The sequence below is a fragment of the Trichinella spiralis genome, assembly GCF_000181795.1.
Source record: "Trichinella spiralis strain ISS 195 chromosome Unknown Scfld5, whole genome shotgun sequence".
Taxonomy (NCBI): domain Eukaryota; kingdom Metazoa; phylum Nematoda; class Enoplea; order Trichinellida; family Trichinellidae; genus Trichinella; species Trichinella spiralis.
This window is the reverse complement of record NW_003526944.1, coordinates 676,753-697,112: the sequence shown is the minus strand read 5'-3', so window position 1 is coordinate 697,112 and position 20,360 is coordinate 676,753. Positions and strand designations below refer to the sequence as shown.

Genomic DNA, 20,360 nt, shown 5'->3' with positions numbered 1-20,360 from the left:
GATGAGAATGAGAAAATTTGGAACCTCAGAAACGTTACTAGCGCAGCTAGAAGCACTGGGAATTATCGTTGAAGATCAGGAACTGACAGCAAACAACGCACAAATTCCACATTTACAAATAAAATCTGAAAAACCTGTTAATCATGAATGCACTGGAATAGCTATTGAATTTTTCACTCGAACACCAAACTATAAAAATATTTCAAATTGAACTCTCGGACCTCTTCCAGTAAAATTACCATCATAATTACATGTCATAAAAAAGAAGCATATATCGTTGATGGATGAATCATCAATTACATCTGCACAACTATCAGAAGTGAAAAATCAAACAAATACAGCAGCAACATGTCCTTCCTTACAACTTATTACAATATCACAAGTACTAAAAATGAAATCAAAAAAAAACAAATAGAATACATAATAAATATATGAAATTTGAAAACTGAATTATCATATTCCAATAATTAATGGAACAATGTTGCCAGTCACAAGTACTGTAACTGAAATGTAAAAAAATAAAGGAATAAAAAACAACACACGCATTATTCACAACGTAAATAAAGCAATAAGTGCAACATGGTATGAAAGTAAGAAAATTTTCCAAGAAAAACTAACAATTGTGAAACGGAAACACGATATATTTATCGATGAAAGAAAATTCATCTGTGCTGCTTAGACACACATACACAGAGAGAGAGAGAGAGACGCACACGGTCGAACAAGCTCTATTAAAAATATAATTTTCAATTTTCAAAGCAAACATACTGCCCCATTCCAACAAATGCCAATAAGATAAAGGGAAAAAAAAAGCAATTCGTGCCTGGTTCCGCAAGTTTTATTTCTTGAGCATAAAAAAGTATTCAGTTTCGACGTGGAACATGCTTAATCAAATATGTTTTAATATTGGAAAATAAATTGCCGCGTAATTTCGAACGTGGAAAGTTGAAAAATCGAAATTTCGAAAAGTTGAAAAATTATTTTTCGTTTCAAAAATGGGAGAAAAATTTAATTGAAATCAAATGAAAAGCATGGAGTAGCTTAAAAATCAAAAAAGTTCTACTAAAAGTGCTAAATCAGCAAAATCCACACGTGGAAAATGCAATCGTGTAGAAGACAATTTTGTATTGTAAATTGACTGACGAATGATAATTTTCAACTTACCACTGTATCAATAAAACAACAAATATTTGCATATTTCAGTTGTTTTCCCAATTGTATACTGGTGTTGTTCATGTTGAATTCATTAACACTACATTCTACCTGTACGATATTCAATTTTACGTAACGTACAGTAAGTTATGAAGGAACTTGAATTTTCAATTCAACTGATCAGGTTTGTAACAAAAATTCCCTTTTTTTAAAATAATTTTCGTTATAATTAAATTTAAATTGACACACAATTCAAGTGAACTTTTCTAGATAAATAGCAACGATTGAAATAAAATGTTTTTTTTCGTTTCAATCGATTTTTACAGTAAACAGAGATAATGTGACATTCGATGACGAAAAATTCAAAAATCCATTTATTGAAAATGTCGCCTGATTTTCACTACTACCAAATATGGTAATTGAAAAGACGATCGCTGAATTGTCAATAAATTAATTGAGTATATTTGTTTCAGTTGAAAATTAGCAATTTTATTATTATTTTTCTGTTAAATAACGTCAATTATGAAAGAAGTAATTTTATCATAAGAATTAAGTATCATATAGGGATAGGGCATTGAGCGTGCAAATAATTCTGAAAATCAATACACAGAAAGAATGTGGTCTAATAATAGAATTTGATAATAATACACGACATTTCATAGCAGTGCGACAAGTGAAAAACAATTCCATTTTCATACTAATTAAAGCACAATATTGATAAAAGCTGATGTTTATTTGATTAAAAAAAAATAAAATTAAAAATAAGCTAACCGACCGCTGATAGAATTCTGACAAAATGTCGACTGTTGCAATGTTGAGATTCTAGATAAAGTAAAAAGCACCCCAGTACGTTATCTTATCTGTCCATTAGCTTCAGTATCTTGGTTAAATTGAAGATTTGAACAACAATTTTGCATCGAATGAAAATTACAAAGAAAAATGGAAATTATCACTGGGGCTTGTACAATTTTTCAATAATATTCAACGTTAACGGAAATTGCTATCACAAAAAAATCAACTTTTAAAAAACTATTTGCAACATTTACATTTTCTATAAAATTTCCTTTTTTATTCTCAAGAAATTTAAAATACACTTCTTTTTTTGAAATCATTGTTCAAAATCGTTGGCATACTATATGCTGGGAAAACGCCTATTTCTGAAAAAAGTTATACTTCCTCCAATGCTAACCATAAAATTGTTGCTTCATTTTATTCAAATAAAGTATATTTAATAAATAAATAATAAATAATAATTTAATCAATGTGGAATGGAAAAAATCGAATAAATTTTCGATCCCATTTTTACTAGGTGAAGAGTGTTATTCAAATAATTAACCTTATCAGTTGACAAATAGAGAAGGAGACGGCAAAATTTTTGCGTTCAATTGCTACCAAAGAAGGAAACCGGTTCGACAATGCCAACGGTGATAAAATGACACATTCAATGTGCGATTAAAATAACACTATCAAATTTTCCACTTTAAACCTTTACAAGAACTGAATAATTGTCTGCAATATTGAAATATTTTCTTTCTTAATGTAATTTTTTAAATGGTCAAAATTTCGTTCAAAATTAAACAAATTTATCAATAACCTTTCCCAAGTTTATCAATAATATTGAAAAATCAGAATATGGAAAAAAATATCTATCAAATCACATTTACCTTCAAATTCACCGATCAGAAGAACAAAAAAGGCGAATCGATGTGCTGCATTTCAATTTTAACCCGTTCAAGGAATAGCGTATGCATCTGGATGATGGAAGTTTGAAAATAAGCATTTCATACGCTTCGTCTGATTTGCATCATTCTCAGACATGGTGGTGACGTTGTAGAAGCAGTTTGAAGCAAAAATGCCGAGCTGTGTCAGTCGGTTCGCCGGAGCTATGTCAAGTTGTAGGTGAATTTTTGAATGAATAAAATAAAATTATGAAATATGATGAATCCGAACATATTCTTCGAAAATAGCAGTCAGCCTATGTGCAGTCAGTATATTTGACGAGCAAGTTTATCGAGCAGTTGATCATTTCAATATGCATTGAACAGACATTCCATCAGCTATACTGATATTTAAGTGAATTGAAATTCAGCTTGATTTATACAACAATTCTTTCTACGTGCGGCAGAAATTATTTTTTTCATATTCAAAATTATTTTTCTAAACCTGAAAAAGTCAAGAAAAATTAAATATTTATTATTACTCTTTGTTACAAAAATTTATGTAAATTTATGAATTTTAAACTTTTATATTATTTGAATTTACTATTGAAATTATTTTTGAAAAAATGTTATTTTAAATAACTGTGTAAACAGTCCAAGTTGAACCTGCAAATCAAAACGTTGTTCGAAATATACTGTACCGGGATCGAGCGGTTGTTATTTCTGTTGTAAAAATCATGCCACCTAAACGGGCGGTAGCTGCAAAACGTGCGACAGTGTCTAAAAATGAAGCTGTGAATGACAAGAAAAAGGCAGTCCAAAGGAAGAAGAAAGTTTATTCACTAGCTCCCGTTTTACCAGACGCAGAAATTTTAACCGATGCGAAGAAGCAGAAGTGGCTGCTTGGCAAACATTTTGCTTCTGGTGGTTTCGGACGAATTCATTTCGTTGAAAAAGTTTGTGTTGTTTATTTTAAATAAAACCAATTTTATTGCGCAACGTTCAGGTTGATGATAAATGCAAGGCTGTGGCAAAGATTGAATTTGCTACAAACGGTCCTCTTTATACTGAAATGCATTATTACCAGCGAGCTGCGAGTTTGGATAAATTGTCGGAGTGGAAAAATCAGCATGGTATGAGTGTGATAAATTGAATTATTCAAATAATACATCATTTAGGGTTGGATTTTCTTGGTCTACCTCCTCTTCTCGGCTTTGGTACTCATTGCAACGCAGGGAATGATTATCGTTTTTTAGTTATTCCTCAATTTGGTCCAAATTTAGAATATGTAAGAATGAAACTTGGTGGAAAATTTTCAATATCTTCAGTTGCTCGTCTTGCTGTCAATTGCTTGAACATATATGAGTATTTGCATAATCAAGGATACGCTTATGCCGATCTGAAAGGGGACAATATGGTTCTTGAACAGCTTGAGCCTGTAGATTATAAGAAAGAAGTGAAAATATGGCAGTCGTACCTAATTGATTTTGGTCTCGTGTATCGTGTGACACTGGGAGCCGCGTTGAAGTTAGATCCAAAGAAAGCTCATCAGGGAACTCGCGAATATACAAGCTTGGACGCGCATTACGGAGCGACACCATCTTTTCGGAGTGATTTGGAAATTTTAGGGTACAATATACTGTTTTGGTTAAACGGGGATTTGCCTTGGTTGTCTTCTACTAATGATATTGATGTGATGAAAAAAAAGGAAATTTTCAAAGAAAACTTGGAAAATGAAAGTCTGAAATTTATGGAAACTGGTCAGCTAAGCAATTGCGTACCAATTTTGAAGAAATTCTTTGCTTACACTTATGACTTGGACTACGGTTCACTTCCAGATTACACTTTTCTGCGCAATTTATTTAAAACTGTAGAAATTACTCCAAAAGCTGACAATAACAACTCAACCAAAAAATTGAGATCTTCATCGAACAAGTCGACAGACAGTCCAGCTCAAAATCCTGGTCCGTCCAAAGCAATGCGCACTTGTCGGGCTACAGAATTGAAGAGAAAATGCGCATCATCGTCGAAGACAAATGCAAATAAGTCGAAACAGAAGCAAGCCAGAGACAGTGAAAATCAACAAGCGGAAAATCGACGTTCTGATCGTTTTGCTCATTTGGGAATCATCCCAGGTTTGGCGAACTTTCGAACAAAATCTTTGGCACAAAGTTTAATTCGAAGGAAGAGTGTTGCGCAGTCTGTCGTTGACAAATATGTTACTATTAGCCGTTCAAATGCAATACCTCGTCGTCGTCAGTGATTGTTCCATCTACGTTGTGCATTGTTATACTTTGCATTCATAATTTATTTTGTTACGCTGATTTTCATTTAAATTTAATTTTACCTACTGTGAGTTGAATTTAATAAAAATAACTATTAATTGTTTCGTTCTGTGAACAGTATTTCTTTTTTTACTTTTTCCAAACAGAACGCTAACTACAAAGAATAAAAGTTCAAATTCACCTTTCTGTAATCGTATACATTGTTTCAATGAAGCTTTTGTCATGCTTTGCATTAGCTTTCGACATGACTATATTAACGAATGTCAGTCCAGGGAATAAAGTACTCTTGATGTAAATCAGACTTCCATATGCTGTCTCGGATATAAGCTACCTCACTTTGGATTCCATTGGAATTATTGGTTCTGCAAAAGCCATCCTATACTCATATGGTTGAAAACTGCACCATGTTCCGCAATAGTTGCATCGATGATGGACATTTCATCATCATCATCATCATCATCATCATCATCATTCGATAATGGATCATCACAATAACCTTTCAGTTCTAATGGAACAGTTTGAACACGCTGAAATGTTCGTTTCCATACATAATACAATTATGGAAGGTGCCTTTTAATTGAAGACATTCAGCTATCGATTTCTTTACAAAAAATTTTTACAAAGAGCCAAAGAAACTATTTTTAACTATAGATAATAAACCACTATGCTGTTACCATGTGACAATTTTGATCTACAGGTACTAATTATATCACAAAATTAACAGAATGTCTTTAGTTTAAATTTACAGTTAAAAAGGCATTATTAAAAATAAATTATAAAAATGATGGAACTCCAATTTTTTTCAGGAAAATTTCATGTACTGTTTGTTGTAAAGTAATCTGTTATACTTGATTAACATAAGCATTACTGTAGTAAAGACATTCTTTTAATCTGTATTTTGTTTTTCTTGGTTGTTATCGTTACGTTGTCTGTTAGTTTTGTTTTCTTTATTAAACGAACTTTATAATTAAATCGACGAAATTGATCCTTCGCAATTTGCCAGTAAGATTTTAAACGTGTCTGTATCTGTAATTCAGCTTTACAACGCTTAGTTGTTAAATGTTTGCTTAAATTACTAACGTTTATATTTCATTTTATCCATTTTTAAGTTTTGATGTTTTTTTATTTTTCTAGAGTTATGTTTGGGTTTTATTTTTTGAATTCCTGTTATGTAGTTGGTTTTGGTTTCATTTTTTTCATTCTATACTTCTTTCGATGTAAATTATACTGTTTTACAATTTGTAGTGCGTTAATATGGGTATTGAAAGCAGAAAAGCGGTGTGAATTTCATGTTGGCCGTAGATGTAAAATTGATCGTTGTTGTTTGTTCGTGTTTTCATTGATTGACATCCGCTTACACTGGCCGACTGGAACAGCTTGTTTTGAATTGCATGTCTCGTGAATCGAGTGACGACGACGACGACGACGAGTATTTCGACGCAGAGGATGATGAGAATATTAGCAATTCGCCCACATCCCGTATTACCGACGCTGTCGATCCTGGTGTACAGAAGGATGTGATGTTGACGATATCCAACGTGAGTTGTTCTGATGCTTGGGGGAAGTGTTTGAATTGTTTATTTAAACTTTTTAGTTTGCATTTCCAGATTCAGAGGAAATAGAGCGTGATTTTGCGGAATTGCGTTTGTCATTGTTGAATTCCGCTCGCGAGTTGTATGTACACGAAGAGCGAAAATCTTTGGGGCTTACATGGGGGCAAAAATTACTGCTACAAGCGGACAACGGCTCCGCAAGTACATCTGTTGCGCAGGACACGTTGAGCACCAAAGGATCCAGCGAGAATTGTGCATCATCTCAGGTTACGTTGAAACGATCTCGATCTAGTCAGTCGTCACATGACAATGGTATGCATCAGCTCCAAAATTCTGTTAGCCGGTTGTGTTCGAGCGCCGGCAATTCGAGAAACAGCACTTTGGAGAAGTTCTTGCCGGCCGAATTGAGCGCTTTGGAAGCCGCATTGGAAGATGACAATCATTTTGTTGATCATGCAACGTCTTCGACACCGAAGACACGGTCGCTGACCAGGGATGTGGATGTTAGCGTGTTGAAGAATTGCAAGAGCGTGTTTCCAATGGAAGAGTTGATGAAACTGCAAAGAAAATATTCCTCTGCAGAAATGGTCATTGACGCCCTGACCAATGAATACAAGCTTTCCGGTGGATTTTCAGTTGCTGGCAGCGAAGTGGACAGTTTTTCAAATGTGGACACTCCACCGGTGCGGCCTCCTCGGAGGAGGAAAAATTTGCAACATCAATTGCTGGTATATTACTCGGACAGTTGAGATTTGCATACTGTTGAATTGTATCGTTAATTTTTAGATGAATAAACTGAAAATTTCTACAGAAGTCGAGGAGACTCCACCAAAGCAGATTACTACTGTTAAGTCACCAGAAACGTTTTTGAAACCTCTTCCGGTATTTGACGAGGTACATTTACTTTTTTTATTGATTATTTGAAGTTGAATAAATAGCAAGCAATACGACGACGCCAGTCCAGGCTGTCCATGATATATGTATATCACTGTGCAAAAAATTTACATATAGTTGACGTGCGTAAATTTCTATTTGTAAAAGATGTTTCTTTTTAGGATAAAATGGGTCAACGAAATGTTGCAAAGTTGGACCATATTAAGAGAATTTCTAGTGGTTGTTGTAATCCGGGTGTCAATCCGTTGAGTTTGCACATGTTGCGTAAATCAAAGGGAAATTTGAGGTAGTGTGAAAATGGAAATTGCTTTGTTTTCAATATTTTATAATTTAAATTGAATTGACAAAACTTTTTGCTGCTTTCAAGTGTTAGCATCGGTGAGTCGGACAGTGAATCCCTGGCCAGCAGCGACAGTACGAACTTTCACCTCAGTCGATCGTTGAACAGATTGTCGGTTAAAACTCTGAGGAAAGGGATCAATTTTGGCCACGCGGTGAACAAGAAAATCAGAGCTGTTTATCGTTGGGCAAATACAGGTTTTATAATTATAATAATATTTTTTAAATTATTGTTGTTTTTTTATTAAATGAAGTTGTGATTTTTTTTGTTAAGAAAAAATTGAAAAATTAGATGAAAGTGGTCAAAGTGATAATGAAGAAATGAACGATGGCAATGGAGTAATCCAAGTACGGTGATCATAAATTTGCATGTATTTTTTTGATAATGATGAACAATTTTGCGATGTGTACCAGGTGAGAGCTTCACATCACCACAAGGGTCCGTTTTATTTTGACCAGTTGAAATTAGTACAAGATTTGAGTGGGCAACATTTGGTAAATTATTCATATGAATTATGTATTATGGTTATCCGTATGGAATATAAATAGAGCGTGTTGTCGTTCACAGGGTGCAGTGTGGTGTATGCGGTTTTCGAGATGCGGTCGACTGTTGGCTACTGCTGGCCAAGATAACGTCATTCGAATATGGGTATTGAAGTGCGCTTTTGATTATTTCAAAGATATGCGAACCCGCTTCTGCGCCGACAAAATAAGTTTGTATCAGAAATTTGTTTACTTAAAAAAATTTGCATAATATAGTTTGTTTTCTTGAAATTATGTTCGTCGGTTTGCAGTTTTCGACGAATCGTTTCGTTCGGCTGAAAGTGACGACGGCGAATTGAGTCGACTTGTGCGACCGACGACGACCGAGGAAAATTTTCCCCGGCCGCCGCCGAGTCTCCATTTGACCAACGCCTTGGACGACGACTGGGCACCGTTCACGCCCCAGCCGATCGCCTGTTTCAGTGGTCACAACGCGGACGTGCTTGATCTGAGCTGGTCGAAAGTTTGTTTATTTATTTATTTATTTTTCCAGAGATTTATCTGTACGCATGTTCGTGGAATTTTTGTTTTCTTCATCTGCAGAGTTATTTCTTGTTGTCGAGCAGCATGGATAGAACTGTACGTTTGTGGCATGTATCACGATCCGAATGTTTGTGTCGCTTTCAGCACAGCGATTTTGTCACGTCGATTGCATTTTCACCGAAGGTATTTTTTTTTGTTTTTTGATCAATTTGCAATTATGCAAATTTTCTTCTTCATTCTTAGGATGATCGTTATTTTGTCAGCGGTTCATTGGACGGCAAAATTCGATTGTGGCTGATACCGGAGAAGAAGGTTTGCTTTTGGAACGAGCTCGACGAAGGCCAAATGGTCACTGCGGTCACTTATGTCCGCAAAGGCGATCTCGTTGTTGTTGGTACTTACGACGGCCGTTGCTTAATTTACACCGCAGATAAATTATCCTACCATGCTCAAATTGATATACGCAAGTCCACTTTGAAAGGATGCCATGGTAGCAAAATTACCGGTCTTGATTCTTATCGTGATAAGGTGAAGTATTATTGTTTTTTCTGTGATATTAATTATTATTTTTTTTGTTCCTCTTTGTTCAGCTGTTGATCACTTGCAATGATTCGAGGATTCGTTTGTACGATTTAAGAGATTTGTCTCTTTGTTGCAAATATCGAGGTTTTATGAATAAAAGTAGTCAAATTCGAGCTCAGTTCAAGTAAGTTTGTGTTGTGAATTTTGATTATACTGGTGATTTATTATTACAATTAATTAACTAGTTGTTATTTTTGTGTTTGCTCGTTGTTCTATAGCCACAATGGTCAGTTTGTGATTAGCGGTTCCGAAGATTCGATGGTTTATTTGTGGAAAACTCACGTTGAACTGGGAACACTGCCGTTGCCAATTAGAAAAGATCGAAGTTGCCGATGGGAACGTATCAAAGGTTAGATAGAAATTGTTTGGGAAAATTGAAATATTATTGAATATGAGTTTTTTTTTGAAAAAATATTTTTTTTCTCACTTTCAGCTCACCGTGCTGTAGTAACTGCTGCCAGTTTTGCACCAAATCCACGCCTTATTTTTGACCAAATCGATCGAACGAGAAATAAAACACCCGAAGAGCCGCTGCCGGACAAATCGCCCTCACCTCCGTTGACCATCGACACGCAATCCGTGCCAGAGGTGATTGTTTCTGCGGATTTTGTCGGCTGCGTTTACGTTTACATCAACAAGCCGAGGCTAGTTACTGGAAGCAGTGTTTTCTTGCAAAATTGATGATCCGTAAACAAATTTCGACGATTCCCTATTTTTATTTATTAGATTAATTTATATTTTCGTTTTATGTTTTCACGCAGTCAGAAGAGAATCACAGAAGATGTAAATGCAATTAAAAATTAGCATAATTTTGTTGGGATTTTATTGTGCACGTTATGTATAGTTGGTTGTTGATCCGTTTGTTACATTGTTAATTAATTAATTTTGTTCGCTTGTATTGTGGATGAACAATTCTTTCTCCACTGTTCAATAGTGTCGATAGAATTCGTTGATGATCAGTGTATTTTATCGTCCATTTCGACCGTCGAATTTGTCCATTGTCAGGGCTTGGTGCAATAGGGCCGATTTGACCGAACAGCAGACCATTGCAACCGCTGTGGAAGATGCGCAGAATAATTTCGATCTGGCAAAACGACCATTTGGGTAATAAATAAATAAATAAATGGTTTATTAATTTTATGCGGCTGTTTAATAATTTAATTGTTCAGGTATGGTGTAGATGCTACTTCGGTCAGATTGAACTGGTGGGAATGTAATCAACGGTTCACTTTTTGGGCAAAATGGGCAATGCGTCGAGATTGGCGACGGCGTCAAGTGATCGCCGAATACAACGACGTGCGCATACGGATGAAGGCGATTTTGCGAAACGACTTTTTACCCACCGCGATTCGGGTACGGTAGTAGAATAGAGTAGGGTATATGTGATGTTGAAGAGGAAAAGTTTTCCTTTTCATATAACTAACGAAATCATAATCACAAAAATTAATTAATTCAGCAAGAAATGAAGCAGGAGATGCAGAAGTTGCCCAGATGCTGTTTTCCACGCTACGTGCGAAATATATGCCAAATAACTGGCCGAAAGCGGGGCAATGTCACACGTTACCGACTGTCACGGTTCGTATTTCGTGACATGGCCGATCATGGGAAACTGAGCGGCGTCATTCGAGCCAAATGGTCATGAATCAAAATATTATTTATCTATTTTTTTGAATAAATTTTTATTTCAAATACTCTTTATTATTTTTATTATTTTAACCGTATTCTGTTCGGTTGGTTTCACAGTATCTGGAAAAATGAACACTTTTATTAATATTTTCGATCATTTCCATTTATCACTTGTAGATGGCAATGATTTGCATGTGGATGTTGTCGTCGCTTTTTTTGACAGGTAAAGAAAATTATTATTTTTATTTTAAATTTATTGAATAATTTTTTAAAATTATTTTTCAGATTTAGCCAGATGCGCATCGTTGACATTTTTGCACGTACCAAAATCTGTTCACTTGCCTTCATCCAGTACGCCATTCACGTCTGAGGTGTCGTCAGTTGCCGGCACTCTGATGGGATTGAACACTGATGCGGTATTTTTTTTCTCTTTAACTCTTCTTATTTCTTAATTGGTGCATTTGTTTTTTTCGATTTAAATTTATTTTAAAGCCCAAAGAATGGTTGAACAGTGGTGATCTGTTCCAAAGGGCAGAGGCGATGGTTGTGTTCGACATTGTTGCCCCTGATCATTTGAAACCGAATCTGCAAAGTTTGAAAACTTACCGTCTGAACGAGGTGCAATTTTTTCATCATTTTGCTCGCTCGCTTGCATAATTTGCTCTCGAGTTGTTGTTTTAATTTTTCAGGATTCAACACCAGAATTCAGTACTTTGTGGCTGGAAATTCAGAAAACATTTTCAGAAAATGATCCCACTTTGATCGAATCAAGCATGGTATCTCTGGATAATGGATTTTGATGTGATGTGGCATTTTTTAATTCTAAAATGGTAATTTTGGTTTTACAGAATGGGGTGAACAGTGGCAACGACATTCCCATAGCTTCAACGTACGATGACACGCCTGCTCTGTTTGCCCAAGGTAGCTCGGATGAATTGCCTCTTGACAAAGAGACCAAGGCGACATTGGCGATCAAAAGTTGGGTATGCACACACAGAAATGCACTGTCACCTGTGTATTTTTATCTGCGTACGATTTGGTTGTCTTAACTTATTTTTTGTGTCGCATATTCTGACAATTGATACCAATCAGAAGCATTTCTTTTATCTGCCTGTAAGAGTTAATCGTACGAAAATTATTATTTGAACCAATGAGAACAGGACAAATTATTGAAATTGTTTTCAGCCAATCAGAATAGGCGAGCTGAAAAAAAATTTGCCCTACCACTTTTCTATAGGCACATTTTGTTTTATTAATTGGTTTCAGTTTTTTTTATTTTTTTATCAGCTGGAAGAGAACAAAACCGTTCGAAATGGAGTGCCGGATTTGTATTTGTTTAATTTCGAATCGTTGCTGTGGATCGTTGAACAACAGCACACAGCAACGAACAGTCAAGAGGTGCGAGATGCGATTGCCAAAATTGAAACGCTCATCACAAAAGTAAGTCAAATTTATAATATTATTATTATTAATTTTTATCTTCGTAAAAACTTTTTGTTTTGTTCAATTAGCTTACCGATACGTTCAAAAATGTATACGATGACAATTGCATTGTGTTGATGGTCAGTTCAAGCGGAGCTCGAAGTCGCAAACCGCGTCAACTATCAATGTCGGATAAGGTTCGTTTATTATGAATAATTTTTTGTAGAAAATATATTTATTTCCATATTTCATCTTACTTATTTTTCAGGAGCTACAGAATTCTTATACTCATTATTCATTTTATTCACAAGACTACGCCGTCACATTTAACATTATATTTTGGCTGATGTTTTCGTTTATAATTACAATAATGTTCATCGGTGTTGGAATGTGGACAATGAGTCCAGGACGAGATTCGCTGATTTATCAGTAAAATTCAACTGGTGCTGGTGAGCCAGAGAAAGAGAGAGAAGAAAAGCGAACAATTTTACGATTTCACTTTAAAACAAATTTTCTTGCATGAATGATGGATGGATTATTATTATTATTATTATTGATGCCAAAGAAGCGAATATAGATGATTTGTCCAATTTTGTGATGACTGTTTTTTATTAGTTGTTGTTGTTCGTGCTGCTGCTGCTGCTGTGGCTGTTTCTGTCCGATGATTTGTCCTCTCTCCTTCAGCACGTCTCGACGAGAGTTATTACTCTTTTTTGTTTGTTGATTTTCTCATTATTTATAAAAAAAACTACCATTTCATTCATCCCCAATTTTTTTTCTTTATTTCTCCTCCTTTCCCCATCAATAAATAAATATCATCAGTCGGATCTCGTCGCGGACGGACCAAGACGAATTTGCATATTGTCTTGTTTGAAAGCGTGATTTGTGGCCGCTTCGACTGCGTTGATCAGAGCAGCTCGAAATGCCGCTTTCTCCAGCTCGTGCACGCCCACGACAGTAGAACCGCCTGGCGATTCGATACTTTCCCTCAAAATTGTCGGATGCTTGCCAGTCTGGATGACCATTTCGGCGGATCCCTGATTTTGCAGGTGAAGATTAAGCATTTTGAAAAGGACAACCAATTTCAACAACAACTATATACCAGCATCGTGTTCACCGCCAACTGCTGTGCTACATCGCGTGGTAAACCGGCCTTGACTCCGCCTTCTGCCATCGCTTCAAGTACCGTAAACATCTGAAAATATGTGCCGCAGGTTAGAAAATTTTCTTTTTTTTCTTATGCTTTTTCCTTTTACATAAGCAGGTCCGCAACCACTTAAACCCGTGGCCGAGTTTATCAATCTTTCCGGCAATTTCACCGCAAAACCAATGCAAGACAACAAGCCACTGACGAGGGCTTCGTCTCGCGATGTGCAGCTCTCGTTGAGAGCGTAAGCGGTCGCAGAACGTCGTACTGTCGCCGCCATGTTGGGCATGGCACGTGCAACGCGCAACTTCTTACCGGCAATCTGAACTATCAGTCGCTCAACAATTGAAACGGAAATAAAACTTATTTTTTGCATAAAAAACAATATTCACTTGCTCAATGGTATCCATGGAAACGCCGTTCATGATTGATAAAATCAGTTTATCACTGTTGAGGATGGTTTTCATTTCGGAAATTACTCGGCACGAAATCGACGGAGGAATGGCAAAAATTACTACATCACTTGTTCGAGCCAAATCCAAATTCGAATGAGTGACGTTGATATTCACTTTCTGAAAAGTGGAAAAATACCACTGCAATGATTGATTGCAAATTTTCAGCATCATCAAAATTGGAACAGAACAAATTTTGAAAAAAAAATACGAAAAGCACACTGATTTTATTTCATCAAGATAATGCCGATCTTCCACGGGAGCGCTGGCTGTTATTTTCTGAGCTGCGAATTTTCCTATATATTATTGAGCAATTTTTAAAATACTATCAAATATTGCTTTTCATATATCACCTGATGAAATCATACCGCGAATCATCGCTTGCCCCATTTTTCCGGCACCAACAAAGCCAATGTTCATGTTGAAAAAAATATCTTCTGACACAGACATTTTTTGCACAGTCAACGTAATGCTAAAAAATACAAAACAAACAATGACATTTAAAAAATAATTATTTACTTATCCACACAGGCTGCCCGCTCCCACTTGTGTGCATGTTTAGACTGTAAAAGAAGCAAACAATCTGCATCATCTCCACTATCAATTTATTTCATTTCCTCTATGTCTCTTATGCTTAGAGCTGCAGTCAATATGGGAAAATGGGTTGACAACAGAGTTACTTACCTTTTACATCTGTAAATCGAGATTAAATATTCAACCTTAGTTTGTTAATCATACCTTACTGTATTTTAAGAATATTAGGTTGATTCACAACAGTATACTTTACTGTAAATTGCGAATGAACAATGATTTCAACATTGCATAAACATTTATTCGAAATTGCGAACTTTACACTCGTAGTTTTTTATTTTGAAAGAATTTTTATAATAAAATCTGTCACAAATCACATTATCAGATGAATTTACGTTTTACTTTTGAAAATAACACTAAAAGAATTCTAATTTGTGATTCTGAAATTACCAACATGCCGACTTGTATTCAATTAAAAGATATGGCGATTCTACGTCCAATTGTTTATTTTGGATTTTATATAAAGACAGCGAATTGTGCAATCACATAGATTTTGGATCTGAAGAACGAATTTCTGCAACAATTTTTTGCGTATTATCGATAAACGATAAAATATTCTTAATTCTTTCCAACAACACTTGTCCACGCTCAACAGACAATCTGAGAGATTGAGCAGCTTCGGTGTTGAGATTATTCAATTCGGTAAATTGTTCGTTTTGCAGATCCGGGCTTGGTTCTTCATTAGGAAGTAGGTCGACAAGCATGTCAATATCGCTTGATGTAGATGCAACTAATTTCGCAAACAGCTCCGCATTATCTTCAGCTCCGGTTGAAAACTGATCATTATTTTCAAAGTTACTCGCAGAGGCCGTCTGCTGCAAAACACCCGTACTATTGCATATTTGCGATGCCAATTCGTTGATACAGTCTTGAAGTTGTGTCAATCTGTCGGACATTGTTAGCAGGTCTAAAATTAATACAGTAAATGGTATTTATCATCAAAAATATTTCATAAATAAATAAAAAAAACTGTACACAAATCACAGATTCACCTGTTATACTGCAGACTTTTTCAAATGTAAAACACCAACGAATTGTACTGTAATTTGTAAGAAATGATGAAGCATTGTCTTGTCATGAAATTTTTTTTAAAATGCGGAAATTAAATAATTTTATATTAATTTAAAATTATTTAATGATAATGTAATAAAAATTAAAGTAACTATAAGGGTTTATTTATTTACATTCACAATTACAGTATATTTTGAAAACGCCTGTTTTTCTGCCAGAATAATATAACAAAATAATAAAAATAACAAACTGACGTTTAAACTGCATATTTTTGTATTTATTAAATAAAAAAATGCACTTAATATTATAAGTTGAAAATTTTAAACTTAATTTTCAACAAAGGATCTACATATGTGTACGTTCTGCTTTTTACGTTTCTACCTGTAACTCATTACTGTTGCAGTGTTGTATACTTATTGTTCATAAATTTTTAAACTAATTTTATTTTAAATATGGTAAGTATCAAGACTATGAGTTATCAGATTGCATTAATGTCTTTTTAAGCAGGATAAATCATAAAATAATAAAAGTACATAAATGTTTACAGATGCTCTTCATGCTGTTGTTCAGCCGTCAAGGCAAATTGCGGTTGCAGAAATGGTACATAGCTATTCCTGAGAAAACAAAGAAGAAAATTCTTCGAGATTTGGTGACGACGATTCTTGCACGAAAACCAAAGATGTCGGCGTTTTTAGATTATCGGGATATGAAAATTGTTTACAAACGTTATGCAAGTTTGTATTTCTGTTGTGCCATAGAACAAACTGACAACGAACTTATCTGCTTGGAAACAATTCATCGATATGTTGAACTGCTGGATAAATACTTTGGCAGTGTAAGATTTTCTGTTGTTAAAAGTAATTACGAATATAGCTCGTTTTGCATGACTATATTAATAATCACTTTGTTTGTTCATTTAAAAAATATGGCCTATTACTTACGATGGTACATACCGATTTTAAAATGTTTCTCACAATTTTTACGAACAACTAGTTAAATTAGGAAATTTGCAAAAATTTAAAATTTAACTAAAATGTGCTTCAGGTCTGTGAATTGGACATTATTTTCAATTTTGAAAAAGCCTATTTCATCTTGGATGAATTTTTGCTCGGTGGTGAAGTTCAAGAAACTAGTAAAAAGCAGGTTCTGAAAGCAATCGCAGCTGAAGATCTTATGCAAGAAGTAAAAAGTTATTCAACATTGTTCTCTGCATTTTGTTGCATTTTATTCTTTTATTTTTTAGGAAGAAACTCCACAAGGATTTTTCGAAGATCATGGGTTAGGCTAAGCGTATTTACCCTGATTCACATGAATTTATTGCTCTTCTGTGCGTTATTGTAAAAGTCAAGTCACCACTGCAAAACAGCACGTCACATTAAATAATCCACTAGCATCTACAGTTGCCTTCCAAATATTCTAATGTTATAAATCTACTCGACGATGACCACAAATTTAGATAGGTAGTTCGAAACTGACATCAAGCGCAACTTCTTTCGCAATATTCATGATGCTGGCAAGTTTCACCGACTGAAACAGAAACTATTATAAATTATGAAAATAACGTTTCAAGACAACTTGTTCAATTTCACCATTTTAGCAGCATCATCCAAATTGTCGACTGCCAAAACTTTCAACTGATTGGCTGTTATAACTGCTTTGGCATCGTCAACTTTTGTGCCTTGCAATCTGCATACAATTGGTACAGTAAGATTAAGATCTTTTGCTGCTCTACAAACTCCAGTTGCAATGACATCACAACGAAGAATTCCACCAAAAATATTGACCAAAATTGCACGAACCTGTAAACAGAACAACATAGTATTGTACAATTTTTCTTTTATTTTACAAGAAATGCAAGATTATGCAAAATACCTTTGAATCTTTGGATATTATTCGAAATGCAGCCGACACTTGATCAATACTTGCTCCACCACCTATGTCAAGAAAATTTGCAGGTTCACCACCGTGTAATTTAATTATATCCATTGTTGCCATAGCAAGACCAGCGCCATTCACTAAAAGTTCATTCATTACAAAAATTATATTGAAGCATAACAATAATTGAAACCTAAGCAGGCAATATCTCCTTCCAGAGGAATGTAATTCAAGTTAAATTCTGCTGCTTCTTGTTCTAATTCATTTGTTGCCCTCTGTCCTACCATAGCAAACAATTCTTTCTGCCGATAAGCAGCTGCGTCATCAACAACTACCTTGCAATCCATACATTGTACTAAAATTTTACTTGTAAAATTGAAAAGAATTTCATTATTCAAATAAACAAAAGTACAATTTCCAGAAGAATCTTCAGCCATTGGATTAATTTCAACCAAGTTACAATCATATTTCATGAACATGCTGTACAATTTTTTAAATATTTCTAAAGCCTAAATAATGTCGAGTAAGTTATTGTCATTAAATTAATTATTCATAATATTTACTTGGTCTTGACAATGGGAAGTGAAACCCATTTTCGAAATCATTTCGCGCGCCTTATTCTCATCAATTCCATCGACAACATCAACCGGCAAGTACACAATAGCATCCGGATCTTCCGCAGCAATTTTTTCAATGCTCATTCCTCCCTGACCACAACCAATCAAAACTGGACCCTAAAATTTCATTCCATTTTTCATGCATTTAAGATGAGAAAAAAATCAATAAACTAACGTTATGCATGCGATCCAAAGTGATGCTAAAATAATATTCGCGGCGTAAAAAATGACGCTTCGCCAGCAACAGCTTCTCACATAAAAGTCCTTTGTCGCCTGTCTGTTTTGTTTTCAAATGATGGCCAATCATTTTGCTTGCAATATCAACCGCTTCTTCTTCACTTTAATAAATAATAAAGTTATTTTTATCGTTTTTATTTATACATGCACACCTGCAGATCGTCTGTACACCACCTTTCAAACCATTATCAAATACACCTAAACCACGGCCACCTGTCGGTACTAAAGCTTTTAGAACAAAATCACTGCCTCCTAAATCAATATAACCTTTATAAAATTGCTGTAAATAATTTATCATTACCGAGTCTTGCCATAGCTTCTGTTGCTTGATCAACATTTGTAATAACTTCATGTTCCGGGCATGGAATATCCAATTCTTTTAACAACTTCAATCCTTGATGTTCCATTACTGATAAAGTTCTGTTGGGAACCTTTTGGACCAACTGAAAAATATCATATATATACATATATATATATATATATATATATATATATATATATATATATAAGTTAATTATGGATAAAGCAAAAATAATTCCTCGGCATAAAATATATACTAATATAGAAGTACTGATAAATCAACATTAATAAGTTAGATGAAATTAACATCAAAAGAATTACATTAAAATTTTCCGGACGAGTGTTTTTCACTGCTTAAATCTTATGTTTAAAAAACACCTGAAAATTAACTTGAAAATGAAACTGTGATTATATCAATACAAATACAAATCTTTAAATCTGAAATCGCCATTATCTGCTATTTACTGGTTGGATAAAGAAAAGGTATAACACAAAAAAATATAGCTAAAAACATACCGCAGATGAGCATCGCAGAAATCGTGGTATCCATGCAGCTGCCATTTTGAAACAAAAACAACAAACAATTGCTAACACTACGCACTTCTATTACAGTGTATTATGAAACTCAAGGAGTTTGAATAATATTAGCTTAATAATATTTTATTTTGAACAAATAATTAAATTTGTTTATAATTTACAATTATTTGATTTCAAATATTTTTTTTTCATATTGATCGCACAATGCAATATTTATATTTACGGCACTAATAGATTTGGCATTGCAAAATATTTTGAATATTTCTGTAGAAAAAAAATATTGATGAGAAACATTTATAAAAAGCATGCAATTATGTAATTTTAATTATAAATTTTCAACCAGTTTTTCATAAGACTTTTTAAATATATGAGAATAAATAAAATTATGAAATTAGCAATGCTGAGTAATTTAGAATAGAAATGATTATTAACTAAATTATAAATTATTTTTTATGAATTCAAATTCATATAAATGTATAGCAGCATTTCATAAACCATTACTTTTATTTCAATTATTAAGACTTTAAAGTCATTGTTATTGGCAGTTTCATACTGTAGAAATTGCAAGATCTGTGGTTATTCTCTATCTGGCGTCAGTTGAATTGCTTGTATCGTTAAGGATTGGTTTGAAGGGCATTTCAATAATGTTCTCGTTTTTATTTATTTTATAAAAATGATTAATCGATTCGTCGTACTTTCAACAATTTTGAAGCGACGTTTTTGAATCTGTTTTTGAAGTTTCAAAAGTGCGACATAAGTCAAAAAGTTTGCTAGCTAAGGTATTTGGTTTTTATGTATCATTTATTTTATTTGATTATTTTTTTTCAATTTAAAGATGAATACGGCACGTATTTATATTTATGCTGTGCGGCGTTTAACTTTAAACTTCGTATATATGTGTAATTGCTTTTTTGATTGTTAACTTTTCTTTTCAAGTTTGAAAAACATGGCAGAGTACAATCAAGAAACTTACTCTTGGTGGGTCCGCGCTATAGTTGCAATTCTTAGATGCTGGATGTGGTTGTACAATCTGGTATCCTACATACCATTTTTAAT

General features: G+C 34.3%; 5 protein-coding genes across 5 annotated transcripts; 3 read left to right on the top strand and 2 right to left on the bottom strand.

The window, feature by feature from the left end:
* The first annotated feature begins 579 nt into the window (after window positions 1-579).
* Window positions 580-1,546, top strand: Tsp_03827 (conserved hypothetical protein). The gene is made up of 3 exons (XM_003374585.1): window positions 580-582; window positions 1,204-1,294; window positions 1,479-1,546. The coding sequence occupies exons 1-3, from the start codon at window positions 580-582 to the stop codon at window positions 1,544-1,546; spliced, it is 162 nt and encodes a 53-aa protein (XP_003374633.1).
* Window positions 1,547-3,547: 2,001 nt separating this feature from the next.
* On the top strand, window positions 3,548-10,170 carry Tsp_03826 (coatomer subunit beta). The gene is made up of 10 exons (XM_003374584.1): window positions 3,548-3,766; window positions 3,817-3,943; window positions 3,989-5,065; window positions 6,703-7,376; window positions 7,435-7,542; window positions 7,704-7,828; window positions 9,171-9,435; window positions 9,498-9,613; window positions 9,708-9,838; window positions 9,923-10,170. The coding sequence occupies exons 1-10, from the start codon at window positions 3,548-3,550 to the stop codon at window positions 10,168-10,170; spliced, it is 3,090 nt and encodes a 1,029-aa protein (XP_003374632.1).
* A 560-nt stretch (window positions 10,171-10,730) lies between these two features.
* Tsp_03825 (coatomer subunit beta) lies at window positions 10,731-12,970 on the top strand. The gene is made up of 7 exons (XM_003374583.1): window positions 10,731-10,842; window positions 10,946-11,064; window positions 11,608-11,733; window positions 11,805-11,891; window positions 11,964-12,098; window positions 12,403-12,555; window positions 12,806-12,970. The coding sequence occupies exons 1-7, from the start codon at window positions 10,731-10,733 to the stop codon at window positions 12,968-12,970; spliced, it is 897 nt and encodes a 298-aa protein (XP_003374631.1).
* A 385-nt stretch (window positions 12,971-13,355) lies between these two features.
* On the bottom strand, window positions 13,356-16,537 carry Tsp_03824 (pyrroline-5-carboxylate reductase). Its single transcript, XM_003374582.1, has 10 exons — window positions 16,464-16,537; window positions 16,284-16,352; window positions 15,989-15,999; window positions 15,214-15,634; window positions 14,505-14,608; window positions 14,359-14,432; window positions 14,077-14,256; window positions 13,794-14,006; window positions 13,640-13,732; window positions 13,356-13,574 (listed from the first exon to the last, which is right to left on the bottom strand). Exons 1-10 carry the CDS (start codon window positions 16,535-16,537, stop codon window positions 13,356-13,358), a joined length of 1,458 nt encoding a protein of 485 aa, XP_003374630.1.
* Window positions 16,538-17,190: 653 nt separating this feature from the next.
* Window positions 17,191-19,328, bottom strand: Tsp_03823 (succinyl-CoA synthetase, beta subunit). The gene is made up of 10 exons (XM_003374581.1): window positions 19,284-19,328; window positions 18,769-18,910; window positions 18,620-18,719; window positions 18,406-18,568; window positions 18,177-18,347; window positions 18,026-18,122; window positions 17,807-17,968; window positions 17,611-17,753; window positions 17,328-17,537; window positions 17,191-17,265 (listed from the first exon to the last, which is right to left on the bottom strand). Exons 1-10 carry the CDS (start codon window positions 19,326-19,328, stop codon window positions 17,191-17,193), a joined length of 1,308 nt encoding a protein of 435 aa, XP_003374629.1.
* Between the last annotated feature and the right edge of the window lie 1,032 nt (window positions 19,329-20,360).